At 40.6% G+C, this 15,979-nt stretch overlaps 1 protein-coding gene across 3 annotated transcripts in view; it reads left to right on the top strand.

Annotated features, from left to right (window-relative positions):
- PAN3 (poly(A) specific ribonuclease subunit PAN3) overlaps positions 1-15,979 on the top strand; it is a 74,641-nt gene that overhangs the window by 23,183 nt on the left and 35,479 nt on the right. For 2 of the 3 annotated variants that reach the window (XM_054973055.1, XM_054973057.1), the window contains exon 5: positions 10,620-10,781. The exons of the other annotated variant lie outside the window; for it this stretch is intronic. In XM_054973055.1, the coding sequence (XP_054829030.1) occupies positions 10,620-10,781 (162 nt within the window). The remainder of the gene's footprint in view (positions 1-10,619; positions 10,782-15,979) is intronic. 3 annotated transcript variants of the gene reach the window in all.

The following is a 15,979-nucleotide window of genomic DNA, read 5'->3' as shown; positions in this document are numbered from 1 at the left end:
TTTTCTGGTTAGCTTGAAACTGCTTCAACAATTCAGGTAGTTGGAAAATTATAATCATTCTCCCATCTGACTACTGTCTCTTCTTTTTTTGCAAGTTAGTGATTTTAACAAGTTCAGTCACCTTTTTAGGAAATGCTGCTGTTTGTATTTTGTCCGAATCAGATAGTTTTTCCCCCTTTCTATCAGAACTCCTGCAATTTACAATCATAGCTTGAATTTTTCGAATTGTTACACAGTGTCCTTTTATTGATATATTCTTTGTTTATCCAATTCGGCAGGGTAACAAATGAATACTTACTTGGTGCTTTCTCATGGTGACAGTAGAGAGGAAGAGCAATCAAAAGAATGCTCACAGAATTATATAAAAGCCAGTCTTTGCTTGTTTTTGCAGATGTTAAATAATTTATATCAAATCTTCAAATTACAAAGAAATGTCTTCCTTTTCTTTTTAGGACAGGGTTTGATAAGGTGTGAGTAATCGGATCCATCAAGATCCCTTGCTCTAAAAGCAGTGAGAAATTACCAATTTTCAGAGGAACCAAACGACTACTAAAATTCATGGCTCCTTCCCCCCCGTATGAAATGACATACAATACAATTAATTCTACTCAATTGAAGTGGACAAGAAGTCGTTTACTTTTAGCAATTACACTGTGCTCCCTACATAAATAAGGTTTTGCAGGTTTTGGAATTGCTGCAAAAATTCTGTCTAGTATTACTAGAAATCACCAATTCTACAAATCTCCTACAAACCTGGACAGGATCATTTGGAGGCACAGTTGCTATCAATAAGTTATTACCACTTATGTATAAAAGGCCACTGAGACTTGCACAGTTGCAGCAGCTCCCCCCCCCCCAAAAAGCCTACCCTGATCCTGCAAATCAAGGTAGTTGAGTATTCCTACACCTGTTAGTTCTTTGACCCATTTACCCTTGGGCTGCAGTGTACAAGTGTGTAAAGTCAATGGTTTCTTTATTTTTTGGAATATTCAGAACATTAATTGTTCTTGGTTTGAGGAAACCATTTCATAGGCAAAATTGAAGAGGTTGGGAATACTTGAAGTTCAAGATCTGTAGAGATTTTTGGTTAAACCCTCATTCATTTCTTTATAAAAACAATTTTGCTTGGCAGATTTTTTCCATACTGAGGACCAGGGGCGTCGTCAAAGGCTGGCATGATTGAGCACATGCTGTGAGGTCCAAAACAAGCCCATCAAAACCAAACTTGGCTCATCTCCTTATGGGAGTGACCAGTGGAGGAAAGAAAACATAGGAGAACCTGGCTTTGCTGCCTCCTCCAGGTCCTGATCCAGTTGGGAAATGGGAGATTACCCTTCTGGTAGAGAAGCAATAAGAGGATGGGATAGGAAGGAAGTTGCAAAATGTGTTGTGGGGAGTGAGGGAAGGGGAGAAAACTGAAATGAGCCCCATAGACACCCTGTGTCCAAAGACCCACAAATATCTGCAGAGTTCCTGTTCAGACTCTCTCAAGTTGCCCAAATAAAGTATATAGGGAGCTTCCTAGCTCTTTCAGTTTGTCTCATTCTCAGTATGTTGAGATCAGTCTTTTGGAGAATGTTTAAAGAGAATCCCTGTTCAGTTGTGGTTCAGTATATATAAAATATGTGGTATACCTAACTTCAGCCAGTGCAGCTAAAGAAACAAGGATTAGGTGTGCGAGCTAGTTCTGAGACTGTTACCACCAATCCAGACTGTCTTGCAGATATGTTGACCTTTTTTGCATTGTACCTTTGCATTGTGACTCCCTTCTTTGCAGCACCCCTCCCATCTTCTGACTGGGATATAAGGGTTCAGGAATTTCCATTCCTACTTGTCTGTAACGAAGGGAGCTTGACTCTCAAAAACTTATATCCTGGAAATCTTGTTGGCTGTTAGGGTGCTACTGGATTCAGAACCATAGAGCTTCAAAACCACTAGAACTTAACTCTTCTCTATAGTTCCCAGTAGCTCTCTTCACACATTTAAAATTATTCTGGAACATTGGAGTGGCTGTTGGATAAATGGTGACTAATGCAGTAAATGCAGGATTGGCTCAAGCCCCCCCCCTCTTTAAATGAATTGACCTGTGCTCCCCTCTCATTTACATAGACAACAAGCTAGCTGTGTGCCTGCACCAGAAATGTGCACAGTGTGTCACCAAGATTCTTACCTTGCTGAGGAAAGATACTTGTGGAATTTTGAAACCTCTACAGCTGTCGAGTGTATATATCTGACTAGGTGGCTCTGGGTGACTATTTCAGTACAGTATGTGTAGATGCATTTCATGGCAGCATTACTATTTTTTCTTCCTTTTGCATCTTCACAAAAAAGGAGTCTGCACGTAATGTGATAAGCCATTGATGGTTTCATTGGGCGTGCAGTGTTTCAAACAGGCTTGAGAATATTGGCATGGTTGTTTCAGATTCTGATAAGTACTCTGTTCGTTTAGACAGTTTAAAACTTCCAAATTAATGTACAGACAGCGTTCAGTTTCTTGTATGTAACTTTCTTGCCTCCATAGCTGCTAATTTGCTCCTTTAGTGCTTTTATTACCATGTTTTTTCATTCAAAAGGAATTCTCCAAGAATCTTTAAGGAATCTTTAATCTACCTCTCTGAGATCTTTTTCTCTTCTCTGCAGTCTGAAATTGTTTGAGAGTTAAAACTTTGGTGCACCAAACAGTTCATATAAGTAATCCCAAACAAATGATTCTGCACCTTTAAGAAGGTGTAATATTGGTTACGGGTTCTCTTGAATTCCTGGCTAGTTAAAGCTGAGCCACAAAGTAGCTGTGCATCGACAAATAGTCTGATGAAAGAGTCCCTTTTGCAAATATTTTTCTGCCCATGAACTTCTTAACCATATTCAGTGATACATGGGTACACGTCAAGAAAATATTTTTTACTAAAAGTGGGTTAGATCAATCTTAATAAACTATGCATTCAGTATATTTTAAAGCAAGTATAGGTCTAATCACTGCAGATAAACCACCCGTGGGATATAAATATAAGATTCTACACCATTTTTTTTAAAATAAAATTTACTTCTTTGCATAAGCTGATCCTGCTTTGTGCTGCCTGTGTGTAACTTGAAAATAGGTGTTTTCTGCATGGTCACTTTACAGTGTTTCAAAATCTATTCTGCTTCCCCTGTTCTCCAGAGTTCCGCACGTGCAAGGGAGTCATAGGAAGCAGAAACAGCCTTTGTCTGTCTTTTCCCCATCCCCCGCACACATTCTGCGATTTTTTTTTAAGCCACTGTCCAGTCACTGCTGGTACGTATTATGCCCATGCAGAATCAAAAACTACTGTTCTGCATCTTGTGCCCCCTTCTTCCTTCCTCCCAGGAGCTGATTGGTCTGTCCACCAGAAACCACTCCCACCGTCCTCAACTCTCTGAACTCCTTTTCCCCATTTTTATCAGTAAAGCGAGATAAGGGTCATAAGGCTGCTTCTCCATTCGCTTCCTCCCTCCTGGGTATGCGCACACATTTTTTTTTCAAAGCCAGGAATGAGTCCTAACATTGCTGCTTATTCCCTGCTGGCTTTAAAAGCCAGGAAAGGGTTAAATGGCTGCTTTCCCCTTTTTACACAGCCCTTTGCAAAACAGAGTCTCAGGGAAGCTGCTGAGATGGAATGAAGCAGCAGCATTTATCCCTTTCCTGGCTTAGTTCTAAAAAAAAAAAAGAGAGAGTGGAACAAACAGAAAAAGTACATGTTTTCCTCCAGAAGTCCACCCCCAATTGCCTTTCCAGTGGGCACAGGACAGCCCAATCAGCAAATACCAGGGGGGGGGGGGATGGGTTCCAACATTGCCATGTTACGACACATGTCTCCCCCCCCCCCATTTTTTAAAAAATGACATTAGCTCCAGTCCCCACAAAATGCAAATCCAAACAGACACAACTCAACGCGTCAGCAGGCACCAAATTTCCCCGAGGTCATATAGTGCAGAATGATGGGACCCTGAACCGTTTCAGCACTGATTGGCACGAATGCTCAGTATCGCTGACTTAGTGTGCCATGTGGAATGGGCCATAGAATGAAAATTTGTGGCTCTTTAAAGTCTAACATGTTTATTGAAGCATATGTTTTTGTGGGCTAGCATGCTTTTCAACTGATGAAGTAGGCTCTAGCTAGGAAGCTTGTGCTTCAATAGATTTTAAAGAACCAGAAGACTCTGTTTTGTATTTGCTGCAACAGACATGACTCGCCCAGTGGAATTTGTGGTTGTATATAGCCATCTGCTACATTTACATTAAATCCTTCTCATGATGCTTGAGCTGTTCTAGAGTAGTACCATAAAACATTATTTTAACAAAAATCTGAATTCTGTGAATGATCGTGAACTCACCTGGGAATTGACATAATTGCTGTGTGTCACAAAAATGGCAGCTAACAACTTGTGAACTTTTGGAGAAACAGTCCCCCTGCCCCGCCCCCGGGTTTACTTAGTGAAGCCATAGCTACCTTTTATCATTATTGGTGAAACAAAAGTTTTCAGCCCAATCAAGGATGTAAACATCAATCTGTGACTCAGCCTAGCATGCAGTTTGTACTGAAATTTTTTTCATAGAGTTGAATGTTCAGAAATGTGTGTTAATACTGTTTCTGTATCACTTCAAACTGAAGATTGGTTTTGCACGGTATCATATAAAAATAATTTTCCTCCATGTAGAAAGACAGCATATCAAGGAAAGTGCTATGCTTTAACTCTTCCTGATTTGTCTGTTTTCTACAGGGAGAGGATTTATTTTGTATGGAGGAACACTGGGTCATGTACGTCTGTATAATCCAGTCTGGTATAATCCAGACAAAGGTTTAGCCCCTCACCAACATTTGTGAGATCTAGTCCACATTCATCAGTCTGCTTATCTATGCCATTCTTGAATATTTCTGCACTTGTTACACAAGGCATATGAAAACTACAACAAAACTGCAGGAAATTACAGAATAGAGAAGCTGCTGAGTTATTTCTAGAGCTATCTTTAATATGTCAAATTCTCAACATGTCCAAATCTGTGGATATGTGGCCAGCAGCAACCATATACCACACAAGTTCCATGACTCACCCAGGCCCATCTGCTCACTGACGTTACACAGCAACCACCCCATGAAAGCCAGTGTGGGGTAATAGTTAGAGTTTAAGGCTAGGGTCTGAGACACTCGGGTTCAGTTCCCCATTCTGCCATGGAAGCTCAGTGATTGACCTTGGGCTAGTCACATATTCTGAGCCTAACCTACCCCACAGGGTTGTTGTGAGGATAAAATGCTTTGGGTCCCTATTGTGGAGAAAGGTTGGGATATAAGTGAAGTAAATAAAATAAAAAGTATTGCTGAAGTTGAGGGATGTATAAAAGGAAGGATGGTTGGTGGGTGGGTGGGAAGGAATCAGGCAAAATGAGGATATGGGAATTGCCAGGAGGAAGGACATAGGGGATGCAGTGGAAAGTGAGGTACCCCCTGAAAGACCTTGCAAGTTACTTCACTATGCAACTCACTCATCCAACCTAGGCAGCAGCATGCAGCTTGCCCAAGCCCAGTTGCTGGTGCCACACAGCTGTGCCAGACTTTTCCTGCGGAGAGGCTGCCCAGGGGAAGGAAAAGCTGAAGATGGGGAAGGGGCTGGTGGGTGGGAAGGAGAGAAGGAAACCGGGAAAGGTGAGAGGCTGTGGTGGCTTTCAGGAAAGAAAAAGAGGAAATGGGGAAAGGAAAATGAGATGTTCCCACAAGCCCTTGCTTTCTCCTGCTTGTCTGTCTGTATTGGAGAGGAGGGGAGAGGCTTGAGGTTTATTTTATTTTGCATTTAACTGGATTTTTTCCTTTAAAATTATTATTGTTGAACCATGTGGAAAGGTGGGGTATATATATTTAAATAAACAAATGAAGTGAGCTTGATTTCCATGTGGGACAGATCCATTCTGCTGAACCATCTTTAAAAGCCCCTCTCAGAGTCTACAGTCTAAAATGAAATGTTGTACTTGGTTTTGTGATGATAGAACTGTAAGATTAGAATTATGTCCAATGTACGTCACCACACCACAATTCTGGTCACTACACCTCAAAAAAGATATTATAGCACTGGAAAAAGTGCAGAAAAGGGCAACTAGAATGATTAAAGGGATGGGACACTTCCCCTATGAAGAAAGGTTAAAGCGCTTGGGGCTCTTTAGCTTGGAGAAACAACAACTGAGGGGTGACATGATAGAAGTTTACAAGATTATGAATGGGATAGAGAAGGTAAAGAGAGAAGAATTTTTCTCCCATTCTCACAATACAAGAACTTGCGGGCACTCAATGAAGTTGCTGAGCAGTCGGATTAGAACAGATAAAAGGAAGTACTTCTTCACCCAAAGGGTGATTAACACATGGAATTCACTGCCTTTCAAGCATAGACAGCTTCAAGAGGGGACTGGATAAACATATGGAGCAGAGGTCCATCAGTGGCTATTAGCGACAAGGTATAGATGGAACTCTCTGTCTAGGGCAGTGATGCTCTGTATTCTTAGTGTTTGGGGGGGGGGCAATCAGTGGAAGGGCTTCTAGTGTCCCTTCCCCACTGGCAGACCTCTTGAGGACACCTGGTTTTTGGCCACTGTGTGACACAGTGTGTTGGACTGGATGGGCCATTGGCCTGATCCAACATGGCTTCTCTTACGTTCTTATGTTCTCTTACGTGATTCAGACCTACTGAAAGCAGCCCAAGAAGATACTGTAATTTGAACAAATGGTGTGTGTGTTGTGGGGGGTGGGGTTGCTTTACAGGCTCCTGCATGGCCATTTCCCCAGAATCATCCCTGGTTGGTTTTCCTCTTTTGAAAAAGTAGCTGGGAAGGTTTAGTTTTTAATATGAAAATAGCTGGAGGGGAGAGTAAAAATGGTTAAGTAGCTGCTCCCTCTTGCAAACTCAATCTCTTCAGGATGGTTTGGGGTAAAAAAAAAAGCCAGCTGAAAGTTAAATCTAGATTGGACGTTAGTAGGGATAGATGCTATCACTAGATCCACTGCTTAAATATCATTCTTCAAGGCAGGGCTCTCCTGACCAACTTGCCCTTTAAAATGGATTCCTTTGAGGAATTTGCCTGTATGGTGTGATCTGAAGTGATCCTCAAGATCTGCTTAGAACTAGTTGGGCACACCTGTTAGCTCACATCAATCTAATAAAGAGTAATCTTTCTCCATAAACATACAAAGCAAAGAATTTACTATTTTGCAGAATAGAAATTCAGTTAATCTAGACTAGTGCATCCATGCTAGATCAGGCCAATGGTCCATCTAATCCAGCATCTGGTTACACATGGTGGTCAGCCAGATGACCTCCCCCAGAAGTGGTGTTCAGAGAGTTGCTACATTTAATCATCATGACTAATAGCAATGGATGGACTTCTTCCCCATGATTTTGTCTAATTCCCTATTAAAGTCCCCATGTTTATGAGTAATTCTTATTGCCTGTGTTGCCTTTACCTAAAAATATGCCCATTGTTCTAATGAGCAGGGTAGAAAAAGCACAAAACCCTGGTCTTTCCCCTAACTTTTGCAGCTGTGCAGCTACTCTGTGTAGCCCCTTTCCAACTTCTTAGATCTATGGATTTTTATACATTCCTAGTCTACTAGACCTACCATTTTTACACATTCCTAATCTACTAGACCTTCTTTATTGAAACGATTTTGGTCAGTTAAACACCATGTTTGATAGCCATTGAATGACTGCAGTAGACACATGAACTACCTACAAATATTGGGTTTGATTTATGGGCCTGTTCAGTCCATGTACATTTAGCTCAGGAAAAACTAGAAGTGGACCATGGGTCTCCCTGTTTTTGGTGTGGTGGGAAGTAAAAATTCAGTTCAAATAGCCATTTAGTTCGGTTGTTTAACTCTTCGTTTAGTGAGGGGAGCAGTGGAGACAGCATGCAAGCCTTAGGCCTGCTTCCAGTCTCCTCTTCTGTGGAAGACTCCCAGAAGGGAAATTCTGTTTTTGAAACAAGTTAGAATCTTTTTTTTTGTTACAAAGTTTGTGGGAATAGTAGTTGCTGTGGATTCTTGAAGCTGTCCCTAACTCTTCTTTAATCTGATCAGATTGATCTATATCTTCCCTAATGCATAGTTTCAGTTTCAGATGTTTCAGCAAATTAGTGTATCACTTTAAAGATGAGAGAAATTAAAACTAACTTGAGAAGGAATATTTAGGCACCATAGAAAACATCCGTAACAGAAGTTTTAATGTCAGTCCTTCATAGAAAGGTCCCTTGACCTCAGCTTTGACAGCTGTTATGCAGGTATTCTGAATCAAAAGTTAGAAAACATTGAAGATACTGACTTGACTTGTTTTTCACTTTAAGCTAGTTCCTGTGTAGTGGCATTTTACACAGGTATTTTAAATACAGTGGAATGTATGTCATAGGAATAAACTGCAATATTCCTGTGGTGTCTTTGTCAACTATTAGGTTTCCTTGAAGGCTTTAGAGATGATGACACCTCAATGCCTGCTGCCCCTCCTAAAATTGCCTGCAAGCTTTGCACCACATTTCTTTTGGATTCTAGCCCGCCAAGCATCTCAGAAAGTTGGCAGGGCCATTGTAAAGCAGGGCTTGTTATTGGTTGCCCTCATTCAGATGAAAGAGGTTTTCTTTCACTGATCAGGAGGACTGGTAAGCACTTGGGCTTTCTTCATCACTATGTGTGGTACCATTCCACTTTCAGGCTTTCCTTCTTCCTAGGAGGTATATGGAGGGAGGTATTCAATTTGGCTCCACCCCCTGCAGAAGCCATTTTGGGCTTGGCTCCACCTCCTGTGGAAGCCATCTTAGGGGGGCACCCCCCCTCTAAAATTCCAAAGATGCCCATAGTCTTAAAAAGATCGGGGACTCCTGTTGTAGTTGCTTGAATCCTTGTTTTATTTGCCATGACTCTTCTCTAGTGACATCAGTGCCTAAGTCAGGTAACTGCTGCTTATTATATACTTCTCAGGTAATAACTGCATTCATTGAGATTCATGATTTTAGATTGTACAGGAACTCACTTGGGAGACCAGCTTGTGAACCAGATGTTTGCCCGCTTTCTGCACAAACAGCTCTTATTCTCAAATGCATTATTGGATGATGACCTTGGGCTGCACTGTTTTGTATGAAAGTACACATTAACATCTTTCTACAAATTTTAATAAAACAGCTTTCCTCTTTTACCCTTGATGGTGGCATCTAAATCCCTATGAGCAGTTTTACTGCCAATTTTATATCTGTTTTATAGTTTAGAGCGTTCTAGGAGCATCTAAGTAGAAGTATCTAATGCATGCTGATTCTTTCCTTATATGCAAGGTTAATTTCAAGATTTACTGATTTCTTATAATTCATGAAAAGCTGTTCATCTGAGGCAAACAGAAACTTTCAGTGTGCCAATTCTTCATCACATAAAAGAAAAAAAAATAAAGGTTTTATTGGTTGGGGGAAAAATAATTTGATCCCTGTGGTATACATTCACAAGAACAGTTTGCTATTTAGAGCAGTATCACCGTTACGATTGACTCAAGTGTCTGCCATGCCTTTGTCTGCAAACTAGGTCTTAGTTCTTTAGTACAAATTCAGGACTGTGGTAGTACACCAAAGCCTTGTTCAAGGTCTTTGTCTGGTAATATTGTGTTTATATACTTATGGCATGCTTTTCTGTGTGTGTATCCATTATTTTTACAATTTTGTAAAACCATGTATGCTTGAGATTCTTGTTGTCTCTGTGAGTAGTGAGTCGTTAAGAATGTCTTGAATTGGGAAAATAATGTCCAGTTTTGAGAAGTATTCTGCAAGTGTTCCATCTTCTGTGTTTACCACTGAGTCTATTTCTGTTTCTAATTTATTGATTTTGACAGCAAATAAGTGAGGAGGATACCTCAGTTTTATAAGTGTTTTAATGTTAAATGTGTCTGTGTGATTAAATTTTTATTCCAAAACATTTTGACTAGCACCTATAAAGTTACTGAGGCAGTCAAAATAAGGTATCTGACTTTCTTTGGAATGAGCTCTTTTTTCCTATTTCTATTTTCAGAATAGCTTTTCCCTGCCAACATATTAATTTGAACAGACGCTATTTTGTGTCTTGCCCGGTGATTTCAAAATCTGGTTTTGAAACTCTTAATGTACTGTGATTTAAGGACATTAGGACTTTGGGGTTTTGTTCGAACATTTGTTTCCAAGATCAAGGCCTTCTTGACTTCTGGAAATCTGTTCACAGTTTCAAAGTGTGTCAGCCTGCTATCCTTCCTGGCAGGATTGAAGGTATATGCATAATAGGAAAGTTTCCAAGCTGATAGTCCAAATCCCCAAACCTTCTTTTTCTATTTTTGAACAAATCTAGGAAGTGATTTTTTTTTCTAAGAAAAAGCCACATATGACAGGACAGATTGTAAAGTTATGATGTTTTTGATTGTTGACCTATACAGTGTTTCTATTCCAAAGTATAATTAATTGGGATTGAAGGGAACAGTCTCAGAAATTTTACTTGCAAATTGTTTCCTATTCCACCAATCCAGAAGACAACCAGAGATATGTTAGCTCATCTAGTTTTAGTTTTGAGTTTCAGATTAAGGGATGTTGGGAGTGCCCTGGTTTTTTTCCTTCTTTTCCGTAGCCCAGGAAGTATCGTCTGGGGATGCTGGAGGAGAGGATAGTTCCTGTGGGATCAAAGGCACGAAAATCAAAGAATCCTATTGGCTGCCTGACTGACAGGTGTAAAACAGGAGTACCCATCAATATGGTTTGGTGGAACAGAGTCACAGAAAACAATTTACAGGTAAAATTAACTTTTTCCTAGTCACTTTGAATATGTTGACTACTATTTTATTTTTGGAAAATGCTCAAGTCAGATACATTTAGAGGGTTGAAAGCTGTTAAAAATTTTTCACAAAAATAATAAATGAATGACATGCAAAGTGTTTGACAATACATATTTCTCAGCTCATGTGATATGAGTTTGATCCAGACTAAATTTTGTACTCATGCAAGGCATTTTTGTCAGTGGAACAAAAGGTTCCTGCCTCTCCCTCCATCTGCAGCTCACTGATCTGCCCCAAATGCTGCTCCCGGGGGATGGGACCCTCAGTAGCAGCACAAGAGGCAAATCAGGGGTCTGCAGAAAAGAGGGAATTGGGGAAATTAGACTGCCCCTTATGTTAGTGGGAAATTTAGCCTGGATCCAACCCTATGTCTTCTGTTAACATGTGTGGTAGTGGGAATAATAGATTTAAACAACGTTACAAGTTGAAGCTCATTTCTTATGTGAGAGAATAAAGCTGATTATTAAATATTCACGTGAGAAACTGCTAAATAGCCTGTTCAGTTAGTTGAAGCACTTTAGATCATTTAAGTAGGAAATACATCTTTAGAATTAAGTAGGCATGCTGAGCTCCAATAACTTAAGACTAATGTATAATCCAGTCCAGGAAAAAGGAACACAGTTAACCTCCTGTTACAGCCTTCCCTTTATGACTACCTCCATTGGTTTGAATAGATCTCAGGTACTTCCTTTCCTGTGATTATAACCTTAGGAGCTTTATAGACTACAATAAAATTGTGAGTTGTTATTACAGGTGGTAACATTGCTGGTGTCTCTCCCTGACCCTGTATTAAAGAACTAGGTAAATACTCCCCTGTTATAGTTGTACTAGGCTGGCAATGAGGACACTACCAAGCCTCAGAATCAGGTAAAAATAAACATAGAATGAAATTGTTCACATAAGGGCATGCATTAGTCTTCAGTTGATTTTCTGAGTAGCCATAGGTGTATGTAAGTGGAGGTGGTAGACATAAATGCTTAAAACAAATAGCTGAGAAAAGTTGTAAGCTGAATGCAACTTCTGTGACAGCACTCTATATGGCAGTTGTAATACCATGCATTCACTTGTTGGAGACTTTTTGGATCTTTTGAGTCATAGAATTGCATTTTAAGTACAGCAGAAAAATGCTGCCTATGAGAGAGGCATTCCGATCACTTGCAACAAATGAGTGATTATATTACTTGTCCTTCAAATAAGCAAAGCCCTGGATATGGGATATTCCCTTGATTATGTCTTGTATCTATTTGGTTATGGTATACAATCTTCTTTTACATCAAGAAAGTGAAGAAGAATCCAAAGTTGATGAAACTTGTAGTAGGGACCTCAGGAGTAAGAGGAAGGAATAACTCCTAGTTGCCTTATGTCAACAAATACATTCTTCCTTCTGCAGCTCTTAATACCACAGGAAGCTATTGCAGTGAATAAAGCTGGTATAAAGGGCAAGATGCAGGTATCAAGTGTGAAGATCTCAGATCAGGTGGCAAGGAAGATGATGGAAAATAACCAACATTTATCATTGAATGAAATGAAAAGAACAAATAGTATTGATATGTTTCAGTTTTCTTATAATGCTAGACAATATAAATGAGGTATAGTTGTATTGTTGCACAAGAATGCAGAGAACTTTTTCTTAAGAGCTGCATAGTATGCTTTGAGAGGTTTCTGGGTTGTAATGACCTGATATTTCATTTATAATTTGAAGCTGGAATATGCTTTCTGCAAATAGCTTCATATTTGAAAAGGGTATGCAGAGAGAGAGGTAGGTAAAGGTAGTCCCCTGTGCAAGCACCAAGTCATTACTGACCCATGTGGGGACGTCGCACCACAATGTTTCTTGGCAGACTTTTGTTATGGGGTGGTTTGTCATTGCCTTCCCCAGTCATCTACACTTTACCCCCAAGAAACTGGGTACTCATTTTACTGACTTTGGAAGGCTTTGGAAGAATGGAAGGCTGAGTCAACCTTGTGCCGGGAAGGCTGAGTCAAGCTTCTGCCAGGATCGAACTCAGGTCGTGAGTAGACATGGGCACGAACAGCAATACGAACGAAAACCCCCCACGAACAGCCTGTTCATCTGTTTGCAAATGGGCTGTTCGTGCGTCCCCATTCCAAACAAACAAGTGGTCGTCGCGAGCCTCATTCATTGCGTTTGGCTGCTGTTCGGGAAGCCAGACACTCAGGCGCCTTCAATCAATTTCCCTGGCAATGGCAAGGACTGAACTCTGTCTGAACTCCTTCTGGCTTTCCTTCTGACTTTAACCCTTCAGCTTCCAGCAGACAGTCCAGTTTTTGCCTCTCAGAAGAGAAATAGACAGCAAAGGGGTGCATGGATCATACTTTTCTCGGACTGCAATCTCTCTGAAACTTGGGGGGTCTTCAGAGGACAGTGAGGGTTATGTCCTCTGCAAATTTGGTTGGCATTGGACATTGGGAAAGTCAGTTTTGTAACTCCTCAAAGTAGCTTCCAACAGGCAGTACAGTTTTTGCCACTGAAGAGAAAATGACAGAAAAGGTGGCGCTGCCGGCTCAGCAATTCTCTCTGTCCCTCTTGCACCTGGCAGCAGCAGCCCGGTGGGGCAGGGGGGTGAGGGCTGGCGGTTGTGGGGTGTTTAAAGGGCCCTGCCCCTTGCATGTGGCAGGAAAGGGCCCTTTAAACTATCAGCTAGCAGGTGGCAAGGGGGAATCCCCCCTGCCACCTGCCAGCTGATTGTTTAAAGGGATCTTTAAAGGGCCACGAACACCGAACATGTTAGTTAAGGGGACATGTTCGGTTCTGTTTGTTGTTCGTGGATGGCAACAAACAGGGTGTTTGGAATTTCCCCCCCCCCCCATTCATGCCCATGTCTAGTCGTGAGCAGAACTTGGACTGCAGTACTGCAGCTTACCACTCTGCGCCATGGGGTTCCTTGCAGAGAGAGAGAAAATGGATTGTACCCTGACTAGCCTTATGGGTTTAGGAAAGGGGTAGTTGAACAGTGGTCTCAATTCAGAGAAGCATGGTGCATATTAAGAGGCAAGCTTTGCATATTGCCATGGAGGGATACTGACACATTTCAGACTTTTTCTTAAATGAGCCCACAATTATGCTATTCTATTGGGTAGTCCAGGTTTCTCTTCATGTATACAGCCTAATAGAATGCAGTTATAGTTGTTTCAAAACGCTACAGATATATATTAAAATAGTTATTTAATTGACTGCCAGCATAAGGAACTGATATACAGATTTTGTCCACATAGTAGTCCCTTTTTACCCTTGGAAAAACAGTGACTGCAGGATTGCAATGAGAAGGAAGGGAGGGTGGTCAGCGTCTGGAGAAATAGAGTATGCAGGGAGAGCTGGCAGATACTGTTCTGACAACTAGATGTAACTCGAAAGTTTCTTTGGGTTTTGGTGTGGGGTTTTTTTGCTGAAGAGGATGAAGAGGCAAAACTCGATTTCTTTAATCTGATATCCTGATTTTGTGGGAACAGAAAATTGTAGTTTGATAAAGAATTTCTATATTTTGCATTGTTAAGGATTTATCAGACAGTTTGTTGAAAGGAAATGGCACCATAGTTTTCCAGTAACTAGGTTTGTGAGTACTCAAGATCCAGATTTCATTTATTGAGCCACATTTTTCTCCCAGACTATGGCCTCTATGCATCTTACAAAATCAACATAAAAATATAATCTTAACAACAACAAAAATGCAGTAGCCTCAGCATCCTGGAGGGGTTCTGTCTCCACTAGCCTGGCTCACTCAACCCATAGTCTGTAAGCTTCATGTCCTTCAGCACTAGCCTTTCAGCTCATGTCAAAGGCTATTGCCTCTGGCCATGTCCAGGTTTAAATACCTGGAACAAGAGGGAACAGAAATTCATCTGGCAGAGGAGTTCCCAGATGTTTCCCCCTGCTTGAGTCTCCCCTGTGTATATGGATGTTGAAGGCCTAACTTTATAAATTTTGTTCTTGCACATCATGTGTAGTAGGTTTTAGAGTACTGTACTTCTGGTCTGTGGTATAATATGTAACTTGCAATTTCCATAGCAATACAGAATTGACTTGTATAACAGAAGTTTGTATACGTGTTGTTCTTTTTGCATTGCAGATGGGGAGGAAGGGTAGACATGAGGAAGAGACTGCAAGCTGGTACAGTCTGTGTGTATAGCTGGTGTAAAATATGGTGACGGGGAATCCCAGCCCTATTATAGTAGCTGTTTAAACAGGTGATCTCTAATATTGTGCCAGTAAATTTTGGGGAAATGAAGACAAATGGACCCTTTGTTGTTTAAAAGATATGTTTTTTTAAAAAAACTCGTCTAGGGATATGTCTGTGTACATATGTATAGTATGTAATGAAACAATAATTTTTCTTACCTCAGAGTTATATTTGTCCCTAAAATAGTCCATGTTTGTGGCCCGTATCCTCTGAACCACTGAGGAAGTAAGACCAAGTGGTAAGGGTCAAAGTGTTTGTGCAAAGTTGTAACTGATGCTCATACTGTGAAACTTGGCACAAGCAGCAACATCTTTGCTGCTTTAGTGTAAAACTGGAAATATGAAAATTGAACCCCCTCCCAAATAACAGCTATGTAGAACAGGAAAATCTCAAGCCGATATTGCTCTTCTAGTCATCATGTGCACTGTATCTGCTGGCTTGGCTTGCCAGTCTCCTCCTCTTGTCTATACGTCTTTTCCATTTGTAGTGGAAACCAATCAAGGGACAATGTGTATGTGAACTATCACCTGAAATAACACACTGTCTTCAGACCAGCCAACATATATGTGGATTGCAAAGTACTTTGAGTATTCCTTGATTATTCCACTGCATCCACTTTCTTTGGTGTGATGATGAAAATTAAAATTAATCTTCATGATTGGTGAGATTTTATGGTCTAATCATTCTGGAAAATATAAAAACCATCATCGTAGACGTGTGATTACAGTGATCTCTCTTGTTCACTGTGGCTTTTTTATTCACTTTTATTCACTCTGTTCTTAATGTGCACTTTTTTAGGCAGGACCATGTCTAAATGTTAGACCAATGAAAATTTAATATATACGAGTGAGTGGTTTTTCCACACTTACGATTTTTACTGTATTATTGGAACTGCCTCGATACATCAGAATCTCAAAGGGTGGGTAGGTGAGAGGTTGATGCCTTTTTTTAAAAAA

The sequence above is a fragment of the Eublepharis macularius genome, chromosome 3 (assembly GCF_028583425.1).
Source record: "Eublepharis macularius isolate TG4126 chromosome 3, MPM_Emac_v1.0, whole genome shotgun sequence".
Classification (NCBI taxonomy): domain Eukaryota; kingdom Metazoa; phylum Chordata; class Lepidosauria; order Squamata; family Eublepharidae; genus Eublepharis; species Eublepharis macularius.
Note: the sequence above shows the minus strand (reverse complement) of the source record. Positions and strands in the feature narration are given on the sequence as shown.